Source organism: Eucyclogobius newberryi, unplaced genomic scaffold (genome assembly GCF_026437365.1).
Source record: "Eucyclogobius newberryi isolate DKJ021-1_F unplaced genomic scaffold, fEucNew1.0.hap1 SCAF_15, whole genome shotgun sequence".
Classification (NCBI taxonomy): domain Eukaryota; kingdom Metazoa; phylum Chordata; class Actinopteri; order Gobiiformes; family Gobiidae; genus Eucyclogobius; species Eucyclogobius newberryi.
In genome coordinates, this window is record NW_027315779.1 from 32,671,255 (window position 1) to 32,697,992 (window position 26,738).

General features: G+C 42.9%; 1 protein-coding gene across 1 annotated transcript in view; it reads right to left on the reverse strand.

Annotated features, from left to right (window-relative positions):
- Nucleotides 1–1,294: 1,294 nt before the first annotated feature.
- Nucleotides 1,295–26,738, reverse strand: part of zw10 (zw10 kinetochore protein) — a 32,934-nt gene continuing 7,490 nt past the window's right edge. Inside the window, exons 8-16 of the mRNA XM_072446990.1 lie at nucleotides 25,991–26,127; nucleotides 23,462–23,644; nucleotides 15,830–16,050; nucleotides 15,678–15,749; nucleotides 15,436–15,605; nucleotides 10,023–10,153; nucleotides 9,812–9,943; nucleotides 9,251–9,453; nucleotides 1,295–1,589 (exon numbers count right to left, since the gene is read on the reverse strand). Of these exons, the coding sequence (XP_072303091.1) occupies nucleotides 1,469–1,589; nucleotides 9,251–9,453; nucleotides 9,812–9,943; nucleotides 10,023–10,153; nucleotides 15,436–15,605; nucleotides 15,678–15,749; nucleotides 15,830–16,050; nucleotides 23,462–23,644; nucleotides 25,991–26,127 (1,370 nt within the window). The 3' untranslated portion in view covers nucleotides 1,295–1,468. The remainder of the gene's footprint in view (nucleotides 1,590–9,250; nucleotides 9,454–9,811; nucleotides 9,944–10,022; nucleotides 10,154–15,435; nucleotides 15,606–15,677; nucleotides 15,750–15,829; nucleotides 16,051–23,461; nucleotides 23,645–25,990; nucleotides 26,128–26,738) is intronic.

Here is a 26,738-nt window from a genome sequence, read left to right on the forward strand (position 1 = left end):
CCTCCTGCTGGTGCCCAGAGTCAGGACTAAACATGGACCGGCCTCCTGCTGGTGCCAGAGTCAGGACTAAACATGGACGGGCCTCCTGCTGGTGCCAGAGTCAGGACTAAACATGGAGCGGCCTCCTGCTGGTGCCAAGAACAGACACGGAGAATCTGTGTTCCAGTTCTTTGGGGCAAAGGTCTGGAAAAGCCTTCCCGAAGTTGTGAGGCAGGCCCCGCCCGGCTGTGTTTAAATCTAAGCTAAAGACTGTTTTGTTTAGCCGCACCTGTGACTGAAATACTTTTACCTTTTTTTAAAATATTTTAAATACCTCATTAATTTGCTTTGATGTTTTTATTTATTTATTTTGACAAACACTGTTTTATAAACTGTATTGTGTTTTTATTTCTTAAATGTGTTTTAACATTGTAAAGCACTTTGAATTGCACTTGAATTGTGCTCTATAAATAAATTTGATTGATGTCAGTGACAAATTGCACAATTCAATAAAAACTTGATTAAACCCGCCCAAAACAAGCGAAGGCTCAGTGCACTACTTTACTGTTCCAAATGTGATAGTTTGGCTAAGCTAACAGCCAATTATTCACAATATAACAGTGGAAATCCAGTTATTAAACTAAAATAAAAGTACAATTCCAATAGTAACGTGTAAACAAAAAAAAAAAAACTTAAGTGCTAGAAAACTATTGAAAAAATTAGATTTTTTCTCATTTTCGATTCGATATTAGACTTCTAAAAAACAGGGTAAAATTGACTTTCAGTAATGTTTTCATGAACATAAACTTTACAGACTTTAAATCTGTCATTTAACACAAATAATTATAAAATATCTTCCAAAGTGTGACTTCTTCTCCAAACCACTTTTTCAGTTTTTTTTAAGTTCAGAATCAGAAAAGGTTTATTGCCATTGTCTATGAACAAAAATCACAAACATACGACCTTGTCCTGGTGATTTGGTGCAACATGATGAACAATGATAAAAACATCAAATAGGGCATGCATTAAAGAAAAACTTTTTCAATTTACTACAACATAAAAATAGCTTACTATGTACACAAAATGTACAGGTAACTTAAAGATTGTCTGTGGACTTTCACATGACCCGGTCTGTCAATTGTCTTATCCTACATTAAATATAGTCCTCAATATTCATAAATGATTTGTTAAAATCTGTTTTGAGGGTGGATAAACAGTCAAGTGTAGTCCTAGTTAGCGGCCACTTGAGGGCGCATGCTGCGTGTCATGTGTCAAAACGATCTCTGATGTAAAAAGTGTTGCAGTCACACAGATGTCATAGAAAAGGAATCACTGTTTATTATATCTTAGTGGAGAGTATTTTATCAAACATATGACACATAAATACATGGCGATGTAAAGAGGAAGGCACAGAGGTGATTTGCCTGCTGCTGGAGCCTCCTGAGGCCCTCCCTGTGGCCCCTGAGGCCCTCCCTGTGGCCCCTGCGTCTCATTTGATTTTGGTCAGCGCCACAGCCCTTCTCTCAGTGTTCTGGAACAGCGCTCGGATCAGACTCTTCACCTCAGAACTGGAGAACTCCACAGCCAGAGGGCCTTTCCCATCCGCCCAGCTGAAGACACACAAGACAAGAGGGTTTGAACGCACACACAATCACGCGATCGCACGATCGCACGATCGCACGATCACACAATCACACAAACACACAATCACGCTTGATGTTTTCAATGTGACATTTTGAAGTTGACATTTCATAAACATGACCTGAAAGTATAGCTTTTAATGATGAGAATAAAATACAATTGTTAATTAAAACTGCAAGCAGTGATAAAGGGCTCTGCCCTCCTTCAGTGAGAGGGCTGCCCACCAACCCAAGGTCTCCATGTTTTGAAAAAATAGCAGATTCTGTTCCATTATAGCTTTGCAGGGGGCGCCGGTGAGCCATTTTTAAAGCTATATGAAAATGTGTCCAACTAATTAAAATACATACATTTCTCATTGGGTCTTTCAAAATACAAAGATGTGTTTGTAAGAGTTTGTTATGACCGAACGACCTTTGACCCCACACGAGTCTGGATGATGTGTCAGTTTGGTGACCATCAGATAAAAACCCTAGGATAACTTTGTCAAGTACAAGGGCTAGATTTTGGAAACCGATAGGGCGTGGTCCAAGAATCTTTTCCGCTCAAGGTCACAGACACAATACATTTGAGCTAAGCTCTATCTTTGTGCCAATTTCCAAGACCTTTCAGGCATGTTAAGGTTTTCAAAACTCTTTGGCGGAGAATAAATAAATATTAAAATTTATTTTTTCCCATTTTCCTTCTCTTGAATGCTAAAAGTTAGAATGATGTGACCCCTAATTCTCCAAATATTTCCACATTTTTGAAAATAAATGTTTAAGGGGCGCCAGAGAGCCGTGTTAAAACACAGAACATTAAGTAGCATAAAGCTCACAATTCAGATTCAACAAAATTGCAATTTTGTTGAAAATTCACCATGGCCACGCCCACTGGTATATTTAAGATGTAATTGATCATCTTTCATTGCAAGTTTTTACCAAGTTTGAAGTGTTTTCAATGAAAATTGTCGGAGATGTAAAAAGGGTTATGATATGTGACTTTTAAATTACCGGGTTTGATTCACATTTATGATGTCACTTCCTGGTTTGACATCAGCAGCAAATATGATATAGGTAGAGGTAATTCCACAACTGGTACCAAGCAACTAGATTGTAAACAAGGTTGGAGACAGAAATAAATCCGGAATTACATTGTATGATTTTTAAATAATGTATTTGTATGTTATTGCTGCTAATATGTATATGAACACCTGAGAAAATCTGTGTTGATATTTCGCTGATTTTATTTTATTTTTTTTAAGATTCTGTCTGGTTTGTAATCAGATCCACAACTTCAGTATAGAAAGTGAGAGCGCCTCCTGGTGGAGCAAATACATTATCAAAGTAAACACACTTCCATTAATAGTTCCTTTGACCAGTACAAATCTGCCATTTTTATCTTGTGTTCAAAACTCTGTTCAAAGGCTGTTGTGCTTGAGATCTCTGGGGCCACGCCCCTCTTATATTTGCCCCTGTATGAGGAAGAGTAAAGTCTGTTATAACAACATTTTGTAAATTTTTGATGTTCCAAGTCATTTAAATGGGTCTCTTGTAGGTATATAATATATATATATATATATATATATATTTTCTTTTATCATCTTGTTAGCATTTTTTACCATTTAATTGGACTCAATATGCCATTAAAAACCTGTTACCACCCACCTGCTCGCCGGCGAGCATTTTCCATATCTCAAATTCATCACTTTTATTTCAGTGGTCAATACCAGCAAGCCATACATCATTTTAAAGCTTATTTTCTCAACAAAACGAATATGTCATTGATTTACATTGAGTAATATGCCCCAAGAAGCAATTGCCAATAGTTTGTGAGAAAGTCTCAACTTTTACAAACGCATGTCCTACCTGTTTGCTGTTTATGATGGACGAAACGGCTTTGATTCTGTACATCCTTGTACTCAGTCTGTCCATAAGGAATCATTGAAAAACAATATCCACTTGTATTTTTCTTGAAGTTATGCGATCGAGATATTGTCAAGTAAACAAAGTTTTCTTCTCTGACAATATTCAGGATTAAGGCTCGTATCCGTCCATAACAAATGACCTGTTTGACTTATAAGATTGTGTTTGGCATCCTTCTTTTCTTCAGACTGTTAGCTACAGAATGAGACCATCCACAATTTTTCTGTCCACGGGTTTGTTTGCTACAGCCTCCGCAAAAAAAAAAGCGCCGCACATGGTTCCACTGTTGACATCCATAGCCCCGCATGCTAGTAACGTAGCAGACTTTGATTGACATATTATTCTAGCCAATAAGAATAGCTTTAGAATGGTGGGACTAACAGTACGTACACACCGTAGACGCCTAAACGCGCTCGACGCAGAATTTGAGCGCGTGTACATTTGAAAGGTTTACGCAGTGGACGCGCGCTCTCGACGCCCCGGCCACTGTACACAGGCGCGCGTACGGCGCGCTCGAGCTGTCTGCGCACATGCGCAGTAGAGGTGTTGTCGTGTGGCCTTTCATTGTGTAAAATGGCGGATATCGAGAGCGTTGTTTTCACGTTTTTGGTTTTCAAAACCCTCACACGGAGGCGCCGGGCTTATTTCTGTCTCTGTTCCACCGTGAATACATCGTACAGCTCCTTTCTCCCACACACGGCCACAATCAGTCTTTCGTCTGCCATTGTTCACGAGCAAGGAAAAAGTGGCGCTTCTTGGGGAATTCCACGGGGAATACCGGAAATGTGAGGGGAAATACGTACGTACGTCACTGGAGCGTCAGCTCTGATTGGCTGCTGCGGCGGCTGCTACACTTCAGCTGCAGAGACCTCAACATATCTGAACGCGTCGCGTAAGCCGCTTTCGTCGCCTCGGCCGGCTCATACGTGCGCATAAAAAAACAAACCAATCGCGCCACAAAAACGAAGAAATTGTGCCGCGGATAACGCACTACGTGCTCGACGCGCGTTTACTATAGACTTTGAATGTAAACTGGACGCTTCGGCCGCCGCGGTGTGGAAGCTCCTTAAGGGTTTATTCACACAGAATCCTCTGCATTCACGTGCGTAAGGCTGTCAGAGCCTAGATTTTTGCGCAGGAGGCAGCTAGATTTTCCGCATAACGTTTTCGCATTTTATTAGCCTTTTGGACGTGCATTTTGTTAAATATATGTATTATTATACCAATATAAAAATATATATATATATATATATATATATATATATATATATATATATATATATATATATATATATATATATATATATATATATATATATATATATATATATATATATATATATATATATATATATATATATATATATATATATCTAACCTCTATATGGGAAATTCATGAGTAAACTCATATTTACACATTTTCACATACATTGTATTTAGCAGTTATAATAGATATTAGTGGCCTACAAAACATCAAAATGTATGTTTTATGATCATAGAGGAGCTAACATTGTAATAAAATCGTTTGGCACAGTTGGCACATATTTGGATCACTTGTTCCGAATATACTTTTTGATACAAAAAGGTCAACAGCACCAAAATGTCTGTTCCTAGAGATCTGAAACTTTACACAGTTGTTGTCAACAAGATAAACATCATGTACAGTGAACAGCATAAGCACACAATGAAGTATGTCATGCTCAGGACCATTACAAATTGACAATATTCAGGCGAGACTAAAAAAGGATGTTTAGTTTATGTTTGGGCTTCTGTAGTGTAAGTTCTGAAGCCCTGACAGTGTGACATGTGCACATCTGCAGAAACTAGAAGGCCTAAGCTTTCTAATGATGCATCACACTTGCATGAGGTCTGTAAGATTCTCTTTTAATAAGCAATACAATTTGGGTCCAACCATTGTGCACAGGGCCAAATAGGTGGATGGGAACAGGTTAACATTAAAAGATGCTATTCGTACTTTTTCCCGATACCATTGAATTAACCATGTTGAAATCATTCCTGTAAATCTGCTTTTTTATACACAGCTCTGGGGTGAACACAAAACACAAATACAAGAACCATAACACCAGAATATATCAGAACAAAGTGCAAACAAAAAGGGCTCCTGCCAAGAATATGCAAAGAGCCCACAGACTGATCCAAAAAATGATCAGAAGATGGAAGGAAAACCATTTTCTTGGTAGAAAAAAAGGCCCTCTGATATAACATTTTCACATGGGCAGTAACAAACTAAAGTTGGAACACACTGGGCAAATAATCATGTCTCCAGTAAAGTCTAGGAGCCTTTCATTGAGATAAATGGAAAAAAGTAAAGAATATCAAAGTGGTATTAAATTGGCAAATGCTGACACCTCCTCCGCTATAGTTAATCTTTTTTCCCCCCCATCCACGTTGATCCTCAGTGTTGCAGGATAGAGCAGAGCCTAATCCACATACTTCTCTCTCAGGCAGGATTTCAACGGATCAAAAGCTTTGCATTTATTGACCACTTGCGCCATGTAATGGTTGAAGAAAGACTTGGAGATTGGTTGTTCCGGGTTGGCCCACAGCGAGGCGTCTGGATGAAGCCATGACACGCTGTTTATCACTGGAACTTCAGTATAATAGGACTTGGCTTATGCTACCCCACCTTATGTTGGAAGTTTGAGATATTCGGGGATCCAGGTCTCCATATACTTGAGCACATATCTTTACCCTCAGTGTCCTCTGGATTGCTGACAATACGCAGATTACAATTGCGTTCTCTGTTCTCCAGGTCGGCCAGTTTGTCTGTCCAAACACGCACCTGATTTGTCAGTTCTGCAACTTTGGTTTATAAAGTAGAGACAGTGTCCTTCAAGTCAGAGACCTCCTCCTCGGCTGCTGCAGCTTGAGTGTCTAGTTCCCCATTCTTGGATTTCAAATGATACATTTCTGCCAGGGCTGCGACTATCTTTGAGTCTGTCTTTGTAATCTTGTCAGTTATCTCCCATAAAGCCACCATAATCATCTTGCTCCGGAGCTTTAGTCGGATCCTGTGCCTGTGCTTCGGCGCGCAGGGGCTGGTGCTGATGTGGAGCGAGCTAGTTTCGACGTAGCATTGCCAGCCTGGTTCTCAAGAGTGTGTCCCTTATCATCCGTCGGGCTTTTACAGTCACACACAAAATCCACAACTCTTCGAAAGGTTTTGCAGCACACATGGATGTTTGACACCCGCAATTAAAGAATTGTCACAGTTTAGAGCCATTTCTGACTACAGTATTTTGCGCACGAAAAGGCGCACCGGATTATTAGGCACACCATCAGCTATCTGTGTACCATGTGTACTGGTCCATACATAAAGCACACCGGACGATAAAGCGCAAAAGATAAACAAAACAGACAGATAAGTCAGAGTCAGTTGAGCTTTATGAAACGCGTTCAACTCATTCAGATCAACACTGTTCAACATCAAAACACACTCTGCTATCGCTAACAGACACGTTAGCATATCCAAATCAATTCTCAGTCAAGATCACTTGTAAACACGTAAAATTCAAACAGAGAACACACTCTGCTACCGCTAAAAGACACGTTAGCGTATTCACAACAACTCCCAGCCTCGTTCAGTTGCAACATGTAAAATACAACACAATACACTCTGAAGTACATCCCGCATAGCTATGACCAGACGTCCCGATTTACCTGGGACAGCCAGGTAAATCGGGACGTCAGGTAAATCCGTCCCGGTTTAATGTCTGCTGGGGCGCATAATGGTAAACGCAGTCAAAACGCTGATAGTGCTCCGTGCTAAAATCTCTTTGGTCATGTGATCCCGCATCTCGGATCCACGCGGCAGTTCAGTGATGATTCTGGCCTCCGACCACAGTTGACTGATTATTTAGCCCATGAGCGCATTTCTTGTGATAATATAACAGATCCAATGGTCTCTTGGCAGTAGCCATCTTGGGACAAGTTTGGGGTCCTTCATTTACCGGTAGGTGTCTGCGTTGTGCCTGACTGAAAATGTTGTTTACGTTTTGACAAAGTTTTGCGGGTGCCACGTGTAGCAGTAGACTACTGTTCCCAGAATGCTTTGCACACGTTGTTGGGACTTCCGGTTCCGGAGTACTGTAACTCTAGTCGCGCATCGCGTCTCATGTCCCAAATCTTCTTTATACATTGTGTACCACACAAAATATCTTTGCGGTTAGTAAGCACAACCAGAAATAAACCATATATTAAGCGCACCGGACTATTAAGCGCACGGACGGCTTTTTAGGACGTTAAAGACTTTTACGTGTGCCTTATAGTGCGGAAAATATGGTAAATACACGAACATCATGGTGTAACACGAACAACTGTAGTTCAAAGCTGGAGAATGATCGATCGACACTGTCTGCATTTAAAACTGGATTTAAACAGGTACGAGGAGAATCAAAAAATGAGCAAACTGAAAAAATGAGTTCAGAAAAAGCCGAACACTCTCCAGGGCGTGGCCAGGTGCCTGTCAAAAATATTTGAGCCGGATGCAGCCGCAAATTGCAGGTAAGCCCCGACTTTTACCCCTCCTTGCTTTCCCCTTCTGCGGAAGCATTTCCTCGAAGCACAGCCAAACGTGAGGTGCTCAGGTGGTATGAGACAGAGGAGGACATGAAGACTGTAGTACATTACAGAGCTTCAGGAAAGTTTCTTGCAAGTGCTTCGTAATGACTGGCGATCTTACACAAGTGTGGCAGAGACACGGCAGAGACCAAGCCAGGCTGAGACGGAGCGCTGCGCACACTACACACTAACCGCATATATAAAGTACTGGTAAACAAAGCACTATTTACTCACGGCCCTGGATTGTGTTCACTTCAGTTCCTTTTCATCTTGATTTTTCTGTCAATGTCATATGATTTCCTGTTTGTCTCGTCTCATTTTGACAACTTTCTCTGAAAAGGCCTGCAGCAGTCCAGTGAATATTCAATCCAACAGACAGGACCCGGAGCTCCAGAGCACCACCACAAATACCACTGTACTGCACTGCTGCTGGACTGAGCCCAGGGTGAGCGCTGAGCTGTTTTTTTTCAGGTTAGCAGCTAGCTAATGCTAGTTTACATATTATTGTGTGAATACATGCTCATATACAGTGACTACATGCTCATATATAGTGGCTACATGCTAATATACATTAACCTACTTACATGTAGTTTTAACAGGCCTAATTTCCAACTGTCCTGTTGTCATCTTCAGACGGTCACTCACCCGTGCTCTTGAAAGCTTTGAGGGCTCGTCCGGTGCAGATGACTTGTGGACGAGGGAGCGAATATGAAAATGTCCGCAAAAGTATGTGTCAGCGACTCACAGCTGTAGCTAAGGATCAAAGCCCAGAACATCCGTCTTCTTGAAGTATCAACCTTTATCATTTTCAATTGTATGTGCTATTTTCAGTGACATCTTCAAAATGGCGGCAAAATATAAGCTCTGTGCAACCTATGAATTAGTTTGGTGACCATCTCTCATGCATGTCCAAAGTGAACCAGTGGCAACGTGGTTGTAACTTGACTGCTGGAGGGTCCGGTACCTGTTTGTATCCAGAGATGCTTTGCCTGGAATGTTCCACAGTATGGCATTAAACTCATCCAGGTTGCATTTATTCATTTAGGTTGAATGCCCGACAGTGGAGCTTTCCAGGCAGCACAATCCCATCCACCTCTAGACGAACCCTCCTCCAGAACAGCTCCAGTATGTGCTGCGCTGCCACTCACCGGTCCACGATCTCCTGGAGGTTGGCCTTCAGCACGATGGCCAGCTCTTTGAACATGCTCCACTTCTTCACGTACAGGCCCACCTCCTCCTGGTACCTGCGGTTCTTCTTCTCCTCTGTTAGTGGAGTGAACACCAGGGGACCTTCTTCAATAACGGTCTGACACAGTGTGTGGAGGTACTCCCCCTCCTCTGAAGAGATGTCCTGAAGGAGAGACATATTTACTTTGTATTACTACAACTATTGCTGCTGCTGCTACATCATTTTTCATTGTATTTATTGTAAAACCACATCATTGATCTGAAACTGCTTAGTAATAGAAACATTCTTCAAGGAGACATGAAGAGACGCAAGGAGACATGAAGAGACGCAAGGAGACATGAAGAGACACAAGGAGACATGAAGAGACACAAGGAGACATGAAGAGACACAAGGAGACATGAAGAGACGCAAGGAGACACGAAGAGACGCAAGGAGACATGAAGAGCCGCAAGGAGACATGAAGAGATGCAAGGAGACATGAAGAGATGCAAGGAGACATAAAGAGACGGACAGGACTGACCTCCAGAGCCATGACCTTGGCAGTGACCTCAGTGATGGCCGTGTTGAGCAGGTTGCCCATGGCTTTACAGTAGATGGTGACAGGGAGCACATCCTGCCACACAGTACCCAGCTGTTTGAGCTGGTGGATGACCTGCAGAGGTCAGAGGAACAGGGTCAGAGGTCAGGGGGCACAGGAGCAGGGTCACAGGTCAGAGATCACTCACGCTTACCTGTCTCACGGCTTTACTAGCTGCAGTGTAGTTGTCCTCGTCATCCAGGTTACACAGGTTGTGTGCAGTGGACAGCCTGTCCAGCATCTCAGTCCTCTGCACGTCCAGCTGGCTCAAGAAGCACTGAGCGCCTGGACACAAGACAACACCAAAATAACACCACAAAGTCGAGCAGCACGGAACAGAAACCACTCTGATGTCAGTTTTATCACTTTATTTTTTATAAAAAAAAAATAAAAAATACACAGGGAGACTAGTTGGAGAAGGAAACATGGATCCTAAAATTCTGGCCTTCTGGTGGTCCCAAGAGTCTCTAAAAGCACAGTAGGAGGTAGAGCCTTCTGGTGGTCCCAAGAGTCTCTCAAAGCACAGTAGGAGGTAGAGCATTCTGGTGGTCCCAAGAGTCTCTAAAAGCACAGTAGGAGGTAGAGCATTCTGGTGGTCCCAAGAGTCTCTAAAAGCACAGTAGGAGGTAGAGCATTCTGGTGGTCCCAAGAGTCTCTAAAAGCACAGTAGGAGGTAGAGCTCCTGTGTTATGGAATCAGCTCCTGTCCATGTGGAAGAGGACATAAACAAAACATCCTTTTTTAGTCTCGCCTGAATATTGTCAATTTGTAATGGTCCTGAGCATGACATACTTCATTGTGTGCATATGCTGTTCACTGTACATGATGTTTATCTTGTTGACAACAACTGTGTAAAGTTTCAGATCTCTAGGAACAGGCATTTTGGTGCTGTTGACCTTTTTCTATCAAAAAGTATATTCAAGTGATCCAAATATGTGCCAACTGTGCCAAACTGTTTTATTACAATTTTAGCTCCTCTATGATCATAAAACATACATTTTGATGTTTTGTAGGCCACTAATACCTATTATAACTGCTAAATACAATATATGTGAAAATATGTAAATGAGTTTACCCATGAATTTCCCATAAAGAGGTGAAAAAATAAATAAATATTATAATATTTTTATTTTATTTTTGTATTGGTATAATAATACATATATCTAACAAAATGCACGTCCAAAAGGCAAATAAAATCAGAAAGCGTTATGCGTAAAATCTAGTCGCCTCCTGCCCAAAAATCTAGGCTCTTTAGAGCCTTACGCACGAGAATACAGACGATTCTGTGTGTGGGACCACTAAGTCCCGCCCCGCATTCTAAAGCTATTCTTATTGGCTAGAATAATATGTCAATCAAAGTCCGCGAAGTCACTGCTAACGTTAGCTATGTGGCTAAAAACAACAACAGTCTGAGGAAGAACAAGCCCTGGACTAAAACTGTGAGGAGACCTTGCTCAACACCCGGTCTGGAGAGACGGGAGATGGCGGAGGAGAGTGGATCGGGGATGGAAGACGTTCTGGACGGCGTGGAGGAGCAGCCTTTTCTGCCTGCACGTGCCCGGAAACGTAAAAAGTCCCTTAGCTCGTCCGAGGGTTCTGGGAATGAGCAGCAGGATGAGGCTGAAGCTATTGATATCCGGGGTGAGAGCAGAGACTGTAAGGTGATCATAAAGCTTGCACAGCATAGTGCATCCTTTAAGGAGTGGAATTCAGTGGCATTGTCAAAGAGCCTAACTGTAGCTGTGGGAGTGATCAAGAGTGCGAGTGTCCTTAGAGATGGCTCGCTGCTGGTCGTGTGCAAGGACGCGGCTCAGCAACGGAAGGCGATTGGAACTAAACGTCTGGGTGGAAAGGACATTCTTGTGTCTGATGCTGAAAGAAACACGGTCAGAGGAGTTATCGTAGGTGTCCCTACGGCGACGTCTGTGGATGAAGTTAAGGAGAATTTGACTGGAGTTACGGTGGTGGATGCTAGGCGTTTGAAGGTGACCCGGTTTGGGGTAAGATGTGACAGCTTGTCGGTAATGGTAACACTTGAAGGGAGGTGCCTGCCTAGTAAGGTGTTCATTGGGTACATGTGCTATAGCGTCAGGCCATATGTTCCGCCGCCCCTGCGTTGCTTTAAGTGCCAGCGCTTTGGGCATATTGCAGCGGTCTGTAGAGGGAGGCAAAGATGTGGTAAATGTGCAGGAGATCACGAGTATGGGAAGTGTGACGTGGGAGCAAAACTGAAGTGCTGTAACTGTGGGGAAGAACATAGCTCTGCCTTCGGGGGATGCAGGTTTAGCAAAAGAGCTGCTGAGGTGCAGAAAATAAAGGTCTCTCAAGGTATATCCTATGCAGATGCAGTCAAGAAAGTTTCAAGTAACGAGTTTAGAGTAAATACAGAGAGGGGAGCCAGCGCTGCTCCCAGTCAGGGCGAAATGAGAAAGGCCAGCGTGGCTCCCAAGAAGTGTGAAGGTTTCAAGAGTGGAGGTCCCAAGTGTGCAGGTTCCAGAATTAATGAGAATACCCTGGTTGTGGATAGAGAGGATTTTGTACTCTTTATGGTGGATGTTGTAAACTGTGCTGCTCAGACTCAAAGCAGAACTGAAAGGATCAGGATCATTGCTAAAGCTGCAGGGAGATTCCTTGGAACAAAGGAGCTTGATTGGGCAGATATAGAAAGCAGGCTGGGGGCGCTGGATGGGGGTCGGAGTGGTGGGGGTCTGCTTGTGGGGAGTCGGAGTGATCGGGGTGGCGAGATGGGGGTGGGGGTGGTCTCCTGTCCTCGCCCAGTCCCGTAGACGCACGGCTACCAAGCAGCGACATCAGTGGACATATTAAAGCCTATAGAATGAAGCCTAAAGAATAAAGCTGTACGGTGGAAGCACCGAACGTCAAAGAAGGAGAGGAAGATGAAGAAGAGTCTCCCTGGAATAAAGCCGGTTGGTCTCTGAAACAACAACAACTATTCTAGACACAAAGACATATCATGACCTCATGAGCTTTGTAACACCAAAGCAATGGAAGGAGTACTTTTACGGACTACGACAGAGTCTGAGGACGGTAATGCAACGAAAAGTCTGAGGAATAAAGTCTGGCGGTAATGCAACATTTGGATGCCAACCGCCATAAAACAACAACAACAACAACAAGTTAGCTTTGCGCGTCGGAAGCGGCGCATTTTTTTCCTCCGTGGATGGTCTCATTCTGTACCTAACAGTCTGACTTATAAGATGGTGTTTGGCATCGATCTTTTCTTCAAACAGGTCATTTGTCATGGACGGAGAAATGCGCCGGACGAGCCTTAATCCTGACTATTGTCAAAGAAGAAAACTTTGTTTACTTGACAATATCTCAAAATCGGATAACTTCAGGAAAAATACAAGTGGATATTGTTTTTCAATGGTTCCTTATGGACAGACTGAGTACAAGGATGTACAGAATAAACGCCGTTTCGTCCGTCATAAACAGCAAACAGGACATGCGTTTGTAAAAGTTGAGACTTTCTCACAAACTATTGGCAATTGCTTCTTGGGGCATATTATTCAATGTAATTCAATGAGATATTTGTTTTGTTGAGAAAATAAGCTTTAAAATGATGTATAACTTGCTGGTATTGAAGTGATGATGTAGATGATGTGTGATGAGAATATTTGAGATATGGAAAATGCGCGCCGGTGGATGGTAACAGGTTAAGACCAGGCTTGAAACGTTCCTCTTTGAAATGGCTTATGGTCAGGCCAGTTAGGAACAGAAATATAAACCTACAGTTTCAGCTATGCTGCCCTAGGAGCAACTATGTAGGAAGTATGGCAGCTTGAGCTCTATCCTCTGATAAAGACTTATTCTATCAAACTATATATAATATTTGATTTAACTTGTGTCTGTTCATTGCCTTTTCTTCTTCTCCCACTTCCCACCGGGAGTGGAACAGACACATCCATGACCTGTGGACCCAGATGATCCTCTCCAGGAGAAACGGTCTCTACTTCATATGAACGGTTCTTCATCTTCCTGGAAGAACTGGTTCTCCTCCTGAAGAACTGGTTCTCCTCCTGAAGAACTGGTTCTCCTCCTGAAGAACTGGTTCTCCTCCTGAGTGGCTCCAGCTCCACTGTCTCTTTCACGTCCGTCTGAGGGAGTCTCTCCTTCACTGTATAACTCCTCCAGGTTTATACTTTTTCCCAAAGAAGTTTTTTGTAGTTTTTCCTGACAGAGAAGGAGAGTCTAAGGACAGGGGAGCTTGGGACATTTTGTCTAAGGACACGGGATGCTGGGACATTGCCAAGTCCCAATGAACATTGTTTAATCTGTTTGTTTTTTTACTGTTGCCCCTCGAGGAAAAAAATACTAACATTAATTGAATTGAATTGCTACAGGAAATTAAAAAATCAAGGGGGAGATTAATGACCTGACCACACAGGGAATAAAAAACAAAAAAACTCTTGACCAAAAACAATATAATATGAAAGCAGTTGGAAACTTAGAAAACAAAAGGCAGAAATAACAATTTTTATAAATAGGAGAAAGGCAGAATAATGCAATTAACCAAACAAGACCAAATACAAACAATGTTTGAATCCTTCTACAGAAAACTTTTCACCAAAATATCAGGAAACAAAGAAGAACAAATACGATCTTTTTTTGGACACACTCAATTTACCCGCCATGACCGGAGAGCAAAACAAAAAAATTAGGTGCTGAAATAGAGTGGAATCAAAGAATGAATCTCCAGGAGTGACGGGTTCACCTCAGAGTGGTATAAAGCTTTAAAGGCAAACTTATTCCTTTGCTTTTAGTAACTTTTAACTGGGCACTTAAAAAAGCTCAGATCCTTCTGAGTTGGACAGAGGCCATCATATCCTTAATACTTAACGAGGGGAAGGATCGACTTGACTGTGCCTCACTCTGGACGCTGAAAAAGCTTTTGATTCTGTTATCTGGCCAAACCGAATTTAAAATAGATGATTTAATAGTAAAAAATATGGAGGCGTTTTACGATGGCCCAACATAAAGAATTAAATTAACGGTCACTTGATAGACTCACTGACTTTGGTCCCCCTTTTTTTCATGCTACATTGCGATTTAGCTACTTCTCATCTTTTTTGGCCCAGGCCATGTGCTCTCTCTATGGTGATAGGGAACAGCAACTCCAGTCCTAGAAACAAGTTTGTGAGAGAGTCGGTTTTTGGGGTTTTTTAAGGGTAAAACAGAGATATTTAAAAGGTAAATGCCGGTGTAGCAGTGCAAGCGGTCACACCTGCCATATCCGTAAATCCCACATAACGTCATAAGGCGCTGGTACAGCTGGCAGCCCGGTGTAAGCGCTCTCTCTTCTTTCTCACACTTATTGTGCTTTATCTCCTATATTTTGTAAATATAGTTAGTACATTTTTTCTATTTTACTGTACGATAGGGACACGCGCTGGAATAGTTTTTTAATTCAACTGTTTTTGACTTTTTTCGGCTGGATTTGAGCGTTTTTCGTTGCGTTCGTTGTGTTGTTGTGACGTGAGCTAGCTCTGAGTGAGAGGAGACAGTGATCTTAGAGAGCCTTCGAGACAGTTCTAGACGTAGCTTACCCAGTTTCCTAAAGCTGGGCACCATGTCCACAAACGTGCCCACGCCTTCGCTGAGGGGCTGGGGCAGGTGGGCCCTATAGTGATGGCCCAGCGTGAGCAAGTGGTGGGCCAGGTACATGCAGTTGTTGTGTTGGATGGCTGCTAGGTGAGGGAACTTGAGCAGGTTCTCTCTGAAGGAGGAGAAGAGCTTTATCACAGACGTGGATGTTTAGAACATCAGCATGTAGTTGTGTGGGTCTTACTTGTGATATGTGGGGACCACATCATAGAACAATTGGAAGATGTTTCTCACTGTGAAGAAGAGCTGCAGTGCACTGAAATAACCCAGAGCCAAGCATGAGCACAGAGTAAAGAATGTAATAAAAGAGGAGATGGGTCTATGTGTGTACTGTACCATTGTGAGGAGCTGCCCACGGCCTCAGACAGGGTGTTGAGGACCAACTCCATGAGCTGCTGCACTGATTCGCTGATGCGACAGGGGGGCAGACACATGCTCCAGGAGCTCAGCTGCTTCTGGTTCTCCATCCCGGGCTCAGGCCTGCTGCTGTCCTGCCTCTTCAGCTCTCCTCCTGGAGATGGCAGCTTGGGCAGGGCCAGCTTGCTCTCCGGGATGATCTGAAGAACACAACAAATTATTCACAATAATGCACAGAATCACACTGCACCACTCTCTGTACTAGAGATTAGCTCTGTGCTGTTCTCCACGTGGAAATGTCTTCTCTGCCGTTCACCCATTCTTCATTTCCTTTGTGGCAAACTGGGAAGGCAGCACTTGCAACAGAGTTTGCTCAAGGCTGTGTGGCAGTGCAGGCCAATGTGCAGGTTTGACAAAACACAGAAGCACAAGGACAAATCTACCCACACACACACACAGAGAGAACACCCAGCCTGGAAAACAGACCAAATACCTTCTCGCTGTGAGGTGTGAGTGCTGGCCCGTGTCATATTACCCTGTGGCAGTCTGTCATTAATTGAATTCCCAGCCAAAGAAAAGGTGCATATTTAAAAAAACTCATAAAAATGATGCATCTGTGGTTCTGTGGTAGTGGACATTTCAGACCGATATCATGCCGATATTTTCTGTACTGTGTTAAAATAAGGATAAAATCTATTTTAAAATGTTGAGTTAAAATAAATTAAATAATTAATTTGGGGAAATAAAAAATAAAAAAAAAGTTTTATTTATCTTAGTGTTTAGATATAGGCTGTAATAAATTATCAACATTGGCCTTCACACTTTTCCATTCCATGAATTTCCTCTTTTTTTTTTATGGCCGTGGCTGCAGAGCCGCGGCGCGGTCAAATGGCCCAGCAGTTTCAGGAACCGCGGCACTGCCATATAGCCTCATGGCTAACCCTGACCCTAACCTTAACCCTGCGCGGTCAAATAGCGCAGCAGTTTCAGGAGCCGCGGCACAAAGTAGCATGGCAGTTTCGGCCGCGGCTCTTTAGACTAAAGTGTCTCTCTGAACCTCTCCAGTCCGTGTGTCATTGTGTCGCTGTTAGAACAGCTTCTCCTCACACTCTGTGTCTGATCACACACTCAGTCTCTCCTCCTCACACTCTGTGTCTGATCACACATTCAGTCTCTCCTCCTCACACTCTGTGTCTGATCACACATTCAGTCTCTCCTCCTCACACTCTGTGTTTGATCACACACTCAGTCTCTCCTCCTCACACTCTGTGTCTGATCACACACTCAGTCTCTCCTGTGATAAAATGTAAATATATGATTATATTTCTGTGATGTATTTTATCTGCATAATGGTGATATGACGATATTTGTATATTATCTGCATCATTAGTCTAAGAGAAAAACGGCATGTGTGACAAACTGCATTTGTGAAGGTATCATAAAGATGGTGCAAAGGAATGTTTATCCTAGGGAGGGGTGTAGCACCCCAGGGGAGTTAGGTAAACATTACCCATGCTTTATCTCTAAGGAAAATACCAACTGTTGTAAAAGACCAATGAGAATGTGACCCGCCTAGGGATGCGTACCGCTACGAGGGACCGGATCTGGACTTGTAAATAAAATCATATAAAATATAGCACTGATATACTATATCCTTTTTGTTCTAGAATCTAGACCATCTTAAACCTTCCATTGATCGCGAAATTCGCGCTGGAAAAGACGTAAACACTGCCATGCGCCGCAGTCAATGGCGCACCCGGACCCTAATTAGTGACGCACGCGTCTTCCGGGCAAGTTGAAGCCGGCGAATAAGTTTAAAGATGTGAGAGACAGAACCGTGTGTCCACATGTGAACATTGAAGCGGCAGCCGGTAAGATCGCTGGCTTTATTTGAACTGTTTTAAGCTGTGGCCACCGCGTGCGATGTTGTGATTGTTTATATGCTGCGTGCGACGCCGCGTGTTAAAGGGGCGGGGTCAGCGTGGTCTTGTCTGGGTTTTTGGTCTGGGTGTAAATATGAATGAAATAACTTAAGTGTTATGTTGTGGTGTGATGTATTTGGCATTAAGTAAATACAAAGTAAAGTCAAAGTAATATTGCTTAATTGCTGCATTCATTAATTGGAGTTTATATTTTGTAATAGTATTTTGTATTTGTATTCTACAGTTGTTAAATATGGTCTGGTGTTTAATGCTGCTAATATGATGTATTATTTTGATGTGTTGTGTAAAATATTTTCATATTCTATTTTTGATACTGCTAAGTTGACGCTTTATAGTGATTCAAGTTGACTTTTATGCTAGTTTTTTGTAACTCTGTTATTTTACACTGACTTAATTATTTACACTGGTGTATTGTCTGTTTGAAGGTTTTTACCTTTTAATGCCAATGGATCTGCAAAATTATAGAGTGGAAATGTGTCTAAAGGCAAAACATTGTATCAGATGAAACAGCTGCTTTGACCCTTGACCCAGACTGACTCTCAACAATACTCAACATGCTCTTGTTCCTCAAGTAAAACTCATGAATGTGTGTTAACTGTTAAGCTATAGTTTAGCAGCTAGCTAGTAGCTTGTGATTTGTAAGTTGTAACTTCTGTTAAAAAACAGTGAATAAAGCAGACAAGTTGAGTTTATTTCAATCTGCAGTTAAGCCTTGTGTTTGATAGTCGTCCTTGTTCAAGTGTCTTTAACTTAATTTAGCGAAGTAGCCTGTGTTATGCTGTTATAACATTATGCAAATATGGCATGGTTCAGGTCCGGACTCATTAGGTCCAGACCTGAACCTAAACCTCAGGATTCGAATCCGGACTTGAACCTGAATGTGGGATTAGGTATGCATCCCTAGACCCGCCTATTCCATAATTTGTAATAAAACCAACCTGCAAGAGAAAAAACGTTGTGAGACCAAGGAGGGCCATCGCGTTGCTTACAACAGCGTGATGGCCCGGCCCGATGGTTTCTCCCATGCATGCTACACCAAAAGTCTGACGTTTCTGTGTCGTTTCATATTCTAAGTTGAATTGTGTTCTCTGTGTGTTAAGGAATAGAATTGGTTTATGTCTAATTTCTTGACACCTCCTCACACTCTGTGTCTGATCACACACACTCAGTCTCTCCTCACACTCTGTCTGATCACACACTCAGTCTCTCCTCACACTCTGTCTGATCACACACTCAGTCTCTCCTCCTCACACTCTGTCTGATCACACACTCAGTCTCTCCTCCTCTCACTCTGTCTGATCTCTTTTCCTCCTGTAAACCTCTCACACTAAAGTTAGTTGGAGTAAACATGTCTAAACTGATCATTTAGGAGGAAAACTACTCAAATAATGTCCAAAAAAACCATTGTGTTTATAGAGGGTTGCATTTATCATTAATGATAAGTTTTGTCTAAAACTTTTCTAGAGCTTTTAAAAGTCTATAACTTTGTCATTTCTGTTTTTTTTTTAACTCAGAATAAAGACTGGATTAAGGTTTACTAAGGTCTGTTCAGTTAGAATACAGAAGCAGAAAGCCTCCATTCACAGAGCTGTTGTTTTCTTCCTTGTTTGAGTGACGGGAAACTCTGGCATCCGGAATTCATTAGAACCTTAGTTACATATGTAACTCTCGTTCTATTTCATTACTCCTGACCGCCAGACTTAGCACCTGGATGACTTAATACCAACGAGGTAACGAAGAGTCTGCTCTAACCAAGATTCATTGCTGATTGCAGAAGTAGACAACACCACTGGAGTCACTGGATGAGGAGCTGCCACATTTACTCTGTAGAAGCGGGCAAACGTACAGGAGGAAGCCCACGTAGCTGCAGCACAGATGTCATTCAGTGGGACACCCTTCAGCGCAGTCCAGGAGGTGGACACTCCTCTTGTAGAATGGCAAGTAACTTTGGGAGGCTGAAGAGTCCTAGATCGATACGTCTAAAGGATGGCGTCCACAACCTGACCCCCATAACAAACAAACAGGACATCCGCCTTGCGAAGCCCAGAAGTCACATTGATGTACAGTGAACCCTCGTTTATCGCGGGGGTTACGTTCCAAAACGAACCCGCAATAGGCGAAATCCGCGAAGTAGAAACCTTTATTTTTTTACAGTTAGTATACAATTAAATACTCCATAAAACATTGAAGCTCTCACCGGCGTGTCCCGCCGCTCACACGCGCCGCTCTCACCGGCCTCTCACACGCGCGCTCTCTCACCGGCCTCGCAAACTTCAATTTGGCAAGCGGTTTTACGTACGTGTACATATTAATCCATAACGTTATTGACACACAGGTAGAGAAGACGTGGAGAGACTGTTTAGCCAATCAGAATGCAGAACACAATGCATGATGCAAATCCGCGAAGCAGCGAGACCGCGAAAAGTGAACCGCGTTATAGCGAGGGATCACTGTACAGTAATACCGCAGCATACGGACACAACACAAAGGACTGACAGAGTCCCCAAGTTCAGACACCGGAGCATAAACAGCCAGCGAAAGTGGCTGATTAATGTAAAAAGCAGAGACTCTTTTTAGTAAAAAAGATGGTTTAGGCCACAAGGTAACCAGACCAGATCCATCAGAATTCCAGAAAATGCAATTGTCAGTATGGAGCTCAAATACGCTTTGCAGAAGAGATTGCAAGTAGAAAGGCTGCCTTTACTGATACCCATCTCAATTGAGCCCTGTCCAATGGTTAAAACGGTGGGGATCACAATCCTTCTAGGACTAATGGAAGATCCCAAGAAGGCACTCGAGTAAGCCTTGGAGGCCACAGGCGAGGGGCACCCTTTAAAAACCGGCACACTAAGGAATGCGACCCCACTGACCGACCATCAACCAAGGAGTGGCGGGCTGAAATGGCAGCAACATTAACCTTAATAGTCGAAACCGAAAGATTTTTCTAAAGTAATGTCTGAAGATAGTTCAGTAGAACTGGGACAGAGCAGTGCACTGGATCCACACCATGGGTCCCACACCAAGTAACAAACAGTTTCCATCTGTTCTCATACAGCGCTCTCGTTGAGGCGGCATGAGTATTGCCTGGTCACAAGAGGTCAACACAGAGTCCGGCCCTTCAGTGGCCACAGGTACAGGTGAAGGCGATAACCTCCCTGGCCAATACGGAGAAACTAACAACACTCTGTGATTGCTCTTGGCTATCCTGTGTAGTGTTAGAGACAGAAGTGTAAAAGGAGGGAATGCATACAGGAGGTACTCCGGCCAAGGGTTGCCCCAGTGGACTGTCTGGTTCCAAGAGGGAAAACCACAGTCGACAATGCGTTGTCGCGCTCGAGGCAAATAGAGCTACCTCTGCCATGCTGTACATCCCCCAGATTTCCTGTACCACCACCCGGTTCAACCTCCACTTTCCCGGTTGTGGTTTCTGCCTCGAGAGAAAATCTGCAGTGCAATTCTGCACGCCTGGTAAATGAACTGCACTGACACTCTGTAAATGAGGCAGCGCCCACAGGTGGAGCTTCCGTGCCTCCACTAGTGAGTGAATGGATCTTGTGCCCTCTTGATGATTTATGTGGTAAACTGTTGATGTGTTGTCTGACCGAACAAGAACATGTCTCCTCCTGAGGGCAGGAAGGAAGAACATGAGTGCCAGGCGAACAGCTCGCAGTTCCAGCACGTTTATGTGTTGAACTCTCTCCTGAGGACTCCAAACCTCTCTAACCATCCTGTGGTTCCAAACAGCCCCCCAGCCTGTAAGCGAGGCGTCTGTAACTACTACCTCTCAACGCCACGGAAGAGAGCCCAGAGGAACGCCACTGCAAAGGAACTCCCCGTTTCCCCAAGGCCGGAGATGCTGAAGACACTGAGTGGAGAGCTGCACAGATCTGTGCTGGTGCAGCTGTGGATGTAGGCCCAGATTGTTTTTGCCAAATCTGTAAGGGGCGCAAGTACAGAAGCCCCAGAGGTATCAATGTTGACACGAACGTAAGCTTGCCCATCAACTGAAAAAGCAGACCGAATGACACTCTGATTCCTCTGAACATGAGAAACAAGATTGAGCATATCTGTCTGTCTGAGGTCTGGGGCCACGATGCAGTTCAGCAAAGTGTCTGCGAGATTTATTTGCCTCTCGCAGCCTCTGGAGGACGCGAGGCGCAGCTCCAATATGTGAGGCTCCAAGCGAGAATGGCAGAAATCCAAAGCAATATTCCAAAGAAGGAACTCTGACCTATCGCTGATGCGAGAACTGTAGAAAGAAAAGAACGCTGGGTTCGTCAGGTATATATGGAGTACTGATGTCACCCAGGTCACGTCCATGACGTGAATTTGTTGGCATTTAACCTCAACCTATGTGCTGCGCACACATGTAGATATCCAGGTGCTTAGCACCGTCCTCTGGCGGTCAGGAGGAATGAAATAGAACTCTTCCCAGTCACACTTGTTAGTTTGAAACATGCCGCTCTCTGCTGAGCTTTAGCTGCTGCAGGTCCGGAAGAAGCTCCATATGAAACAAAAGTGCCACAAGTCGTTCGTGCGTCACAGACAGTGTAGGGAAAGTTCACTTTCTACATGAACTGGTTCAGTTCATAGGTCACAAATTTTAAAATTAACTAGTTCAGTTCATAGTTCATAATTCAAAATTTTGAACTAAGTTCACAGCTCCAAAAAATGAACTAGTTCAGTTATTTTTTTCAATATTATGCTATAATGTTTCTAAATTATTTCCACAGCCCATATACAACCACATGCAGCAATTATTTTATTAGTTTAATGCTGAAACTATGTGTCAGATTTCATCTTCATATCCAATTTTGAATCCTTACCCAGGATTTACATTCACACTGAAGGGACAGACTTCCCTCATGTGTTGCTGTCTATTCAGCACCACACTAGCAGCAGTTGCAGCTTTCAACCTCACATTATATTCTCAAAAACATGAGGGAAAACTTGCCGGGCAAAGTTTGCACAGAAATGTTAGACACCAACCTTATAAAACTCACGTAACTGGTCGTAGCAGGGCGAAGCGTTGCTGCTCTGTTGACACGTTGCTGTCGCGTCCATGCTGCTTTTGATGCGCATGCGCAGTGCGGTGCGACACTTGAAATCTCTGTCTGTCTCCGCGATCTATCGCCTCTACAACTGGAGCTCCCACACTTGCCAGACATAGGCTCTTTTTGGGCAACGGTGTGTTTTTCGCCTGGAAGTCTCTAGAAATCTGACACTTTATTGAACGAAAATAAAAAGAACGAATTTGCCGTTCACAGACACCAGAATGAACACGTTCATATTATCGTTCGTCGGCAGTAAAACCGTTCGTTCAGTTCACCTTCACCAAAATTATGAACGCGTTCATGAACTTTCGTTCAATGAACGCGTACAGGCACACACTGGCCACAGATTCACCTGTTTTTAATTAAATATGTAAATTAAACAAATCATCGAGGTAATAAGATAATAATCTAAGCTTATTTGTAAACAACTCAATTAATCAAGTAATCGCTGCAGCCCTAAACTCTTTCGTTACAAAGGCATAACATATGATTATCTGTGTTTTTTGACTGAAACTGATCCTACTCAATGACATGAATATCGGCTGATACCAATACTCCACCGATATATCGTGCACAACCTAATCAGTGGATGTAAAGCAGTTCTGGAGCTTTACCTTGACAGTGTTGTGCATCTTGGAGGTCATGAGTTTACGCGCTGTCACGATCACGTCCTTACACTTCTTGCTGGCGAAGTGACAGTTGATGTTGCGAGCGTATTTTAGCAGCTCTGTTGAGTCTTCGTGCAGGAACTCCATCTGCTTCAGACTTTTCTCAAACTCCTCAGTCTCCTTTATCACCTGCAAAACATATGAAGAACTTACTAAACTATTTCATCGAATTGTATCTTTGCTTTATGCGGGAATAAGTGTAGTGAATGTGCAATCAGAGATCACAATTTAAATGTGATCACAATTTATGAACAATTGGCCTCATTCATGACACAACTAAATTTGTTCTTAAGGTCTAAAGGATTTTTGACATTCACAAAAAAATATTTTAACAGAAAAATCTCATTCCTGTAGAATTGTTTGTTTAATATTCTTACATATCATTTTATTATTATTCAAATGAAAAATAATATTTGATACAAAAAGGGTTATATAGAGCAGCAAATGGGACTTTTGGTTATGGTAACGAGCTAGACAGACTCTGCAGCTGCAGTAGTTTATTTTAAAATCACTGTTTGACCCACATAGTCCAGAAAAGACGAACAAGAGATGAGTAAACAGGGAAAACACAAGCCAGGCAACGCTACAGGACTTAAACAATCACAGTTGACGGTCCACGGCTCCACTGGAAAACACCCCACCTCACAAACTAACATGGCTAACATGGCCTGGTACAGAGGACCTTTTCCCAGTGGCAGGACAAGGTTGCACTGGCCCTTAAGTGCAATCACAGGACTCCCTGGGGAGGTTATATATACAGTTCTTTGAGAGGGTTGGAGTCCAGAGTGCCCAGGGAGTTTTTGGGGGGCCCTTCACTAGGAATGGACTTTGGTGCATGTTTTCAGCTTGAACCCTTTTATTTTCTATTTATTTATATATTTTCATCAGTTTCCTGTTTCTGTAGTTTTTGTGTTTAGATGTTGTGTTCAACCAGAGAGTTTAAAAACATTTAAACTTATCAATAGCAAGATCAATACAATCAACCCAATGGCATCAGAAGTGTTACAAGTGGCATTCTTTAACCTTTCAGTGTTGTGCAGCGTTACTTTTAAAAGCAACTCGTTAAGTGACCTTGTTACTGCCATAGAAAACACATTACGTTACTGCGCTACTGTGTTATAAAAGTAACGCGTCAGAGTCCTTTTGCATCACCAATAATGAACATTATTGTATAACCTCTATCGTTTGCCGACAGTCCCTTTGTGTTGCTGAACACAGTAACACAGAGCTTCTCAAACATTTTCTGGTGTGCCCCCTTGGGAGAAATTATCTCCGGCCTCCACAACAGCCTTGAGAAATGAGAAAAGTATAATAATAAATTTAAAGAAACTATATAATCGCATATTTGCCTGAAATCACAGTCATAATTAGTTTAATAGGCTTTTTAGTAAAATTGATAGGACTTGATTAGGAAAGGCACACACCATAAGACCTACAGCTCACAGTGCATCAGAGCAGAGACTCATGAGGTCCAAGGAACTGCCCAAGGAACTGCCCAAGGAACTGCCCAAGGAACTGCCCAAGGAACTGCCCAAGGAACTGCGGCAAGGCACAGATCTGGCCAAGTACAGTTCCTAAGAGCACAGTGGCCTCCATAATCCTTAAATGGAAGAAGTTTGGTACGACCAAAGCTCTTCCTAGACCTGGCTGTCCAGCTAAACTGAGCAATCGTGGGAGAAGAGTCTTGGTAAGAGAGGTAAAGAAGAACCCAAAGATCACTCTGGCTGAGCGCCAGAGATGCAGTGGGGACAAAGTTCCACAAAGTCAACTCACTCATCCCTCCACCAGTCGGGGCTTTATGGGGGAGTGGCCTGATGAAAGCCTCTGCAAGACATATGAAAGCTGTATAGAGTTTGACAAAAAAAACACATGAAGGGCTCTCTTATGAGAAATAAGATTCTCTGCACGGGTACTAGATGCAAACACTGAATACAACCACACCTCACCACGCTGTCATGTGTTAAACATTCAATTAAAACATATTATTTTATACAATTACTATTGTCAGACGCATCCCAGATGCACTTATTCAATATAAATTTGAATCATGAAATGGCCGTAAGGCAGCGCATCTGAAGTGATGGAGTTGCTATAAATGAGGGGTGAAGCCTTTGAGAGAACTAAAGCCTTCTGCTGTTCTTACGTACTAGTTTCACTCTGACTGTTCGAGATGCTCTATGTAGCTTTTATTATCATTATTCCTGTTTTGGAATAAATATAAGATAGACACATTTAATGTCATACTGTGGAACATTCCAAGCAAAGCAAATATATCCATGGAGACAAACGGGTGGCGGACCATCCACTATTAAAGTTACATTGGGCACCTTTGAAACCATCTGTAAGTCCCTCAGAAGATGACTGAGGCTGCATCACACAGAAAAGCCCTGAAATCTCAGCAGGGCTTGTAAGAATCCCACAAGGGCAGGGCTGTAGCAGTCTAAACTCCAGGGGAGAAGGTTGGAAGGTGCGTACCATGCTGTACTTCTCCAGCTGGCTTCTGTTGGTGGGGATGGAGTGCTGCAGACACTCATGGATTATGCAATGAGAGAATTCCTCCCAGATCAGGTCTCCAAGCATGGACGAAAGCTTCTGGTCTCCAACAGACACATCTACACAGGGAGGACAAGAGTGTGTCAATATCAAGTAGGCAAACATGATAGAAGCTGAGGTTTCTGCACTTTACAGTTCATCACATTTATTTATAGGCAAACCAAAGGAGGTCAAGTTTTTTTTTAATCTTCAGACTTCCACACATTTCATCTAGGAGTGTTTGAAAACTCACTCCTTGAAGATTCACCTAAATATTGTGATATTGTGGTATTGATACGCCGATACCAGTTTTACAATATTTTGATGACATCATGCGTATTAATCTTCTTTTAGGAACTAAAATTTCCCCTGTGGGACAATAAAGGAATATCTTAAAAGCAGAGAGCACATTACGCCGGTGCTGGAGTCTCTTCACTGGCTCCTGTCGAGTTTAGAATCACATTTAAACTCCTCCTCCTGACCTACAAAGCCATAAATGACATGGCCCCTCCCACCTCAAAGATGCTATAGAACCACATCATCCAAACAGAGCTCTTCACTCTCAAAATGCTGGCCTTCTGGTGGTCCCAAGAGTCTCTAAAAGCACAGTAGGAGGTAGAGCCTTCTGGTGGTCCCAAGAGTCTCTAAAAGCACAGTAAGAGGTAGAGCTCCTGTGTTATGGAATCAGCTC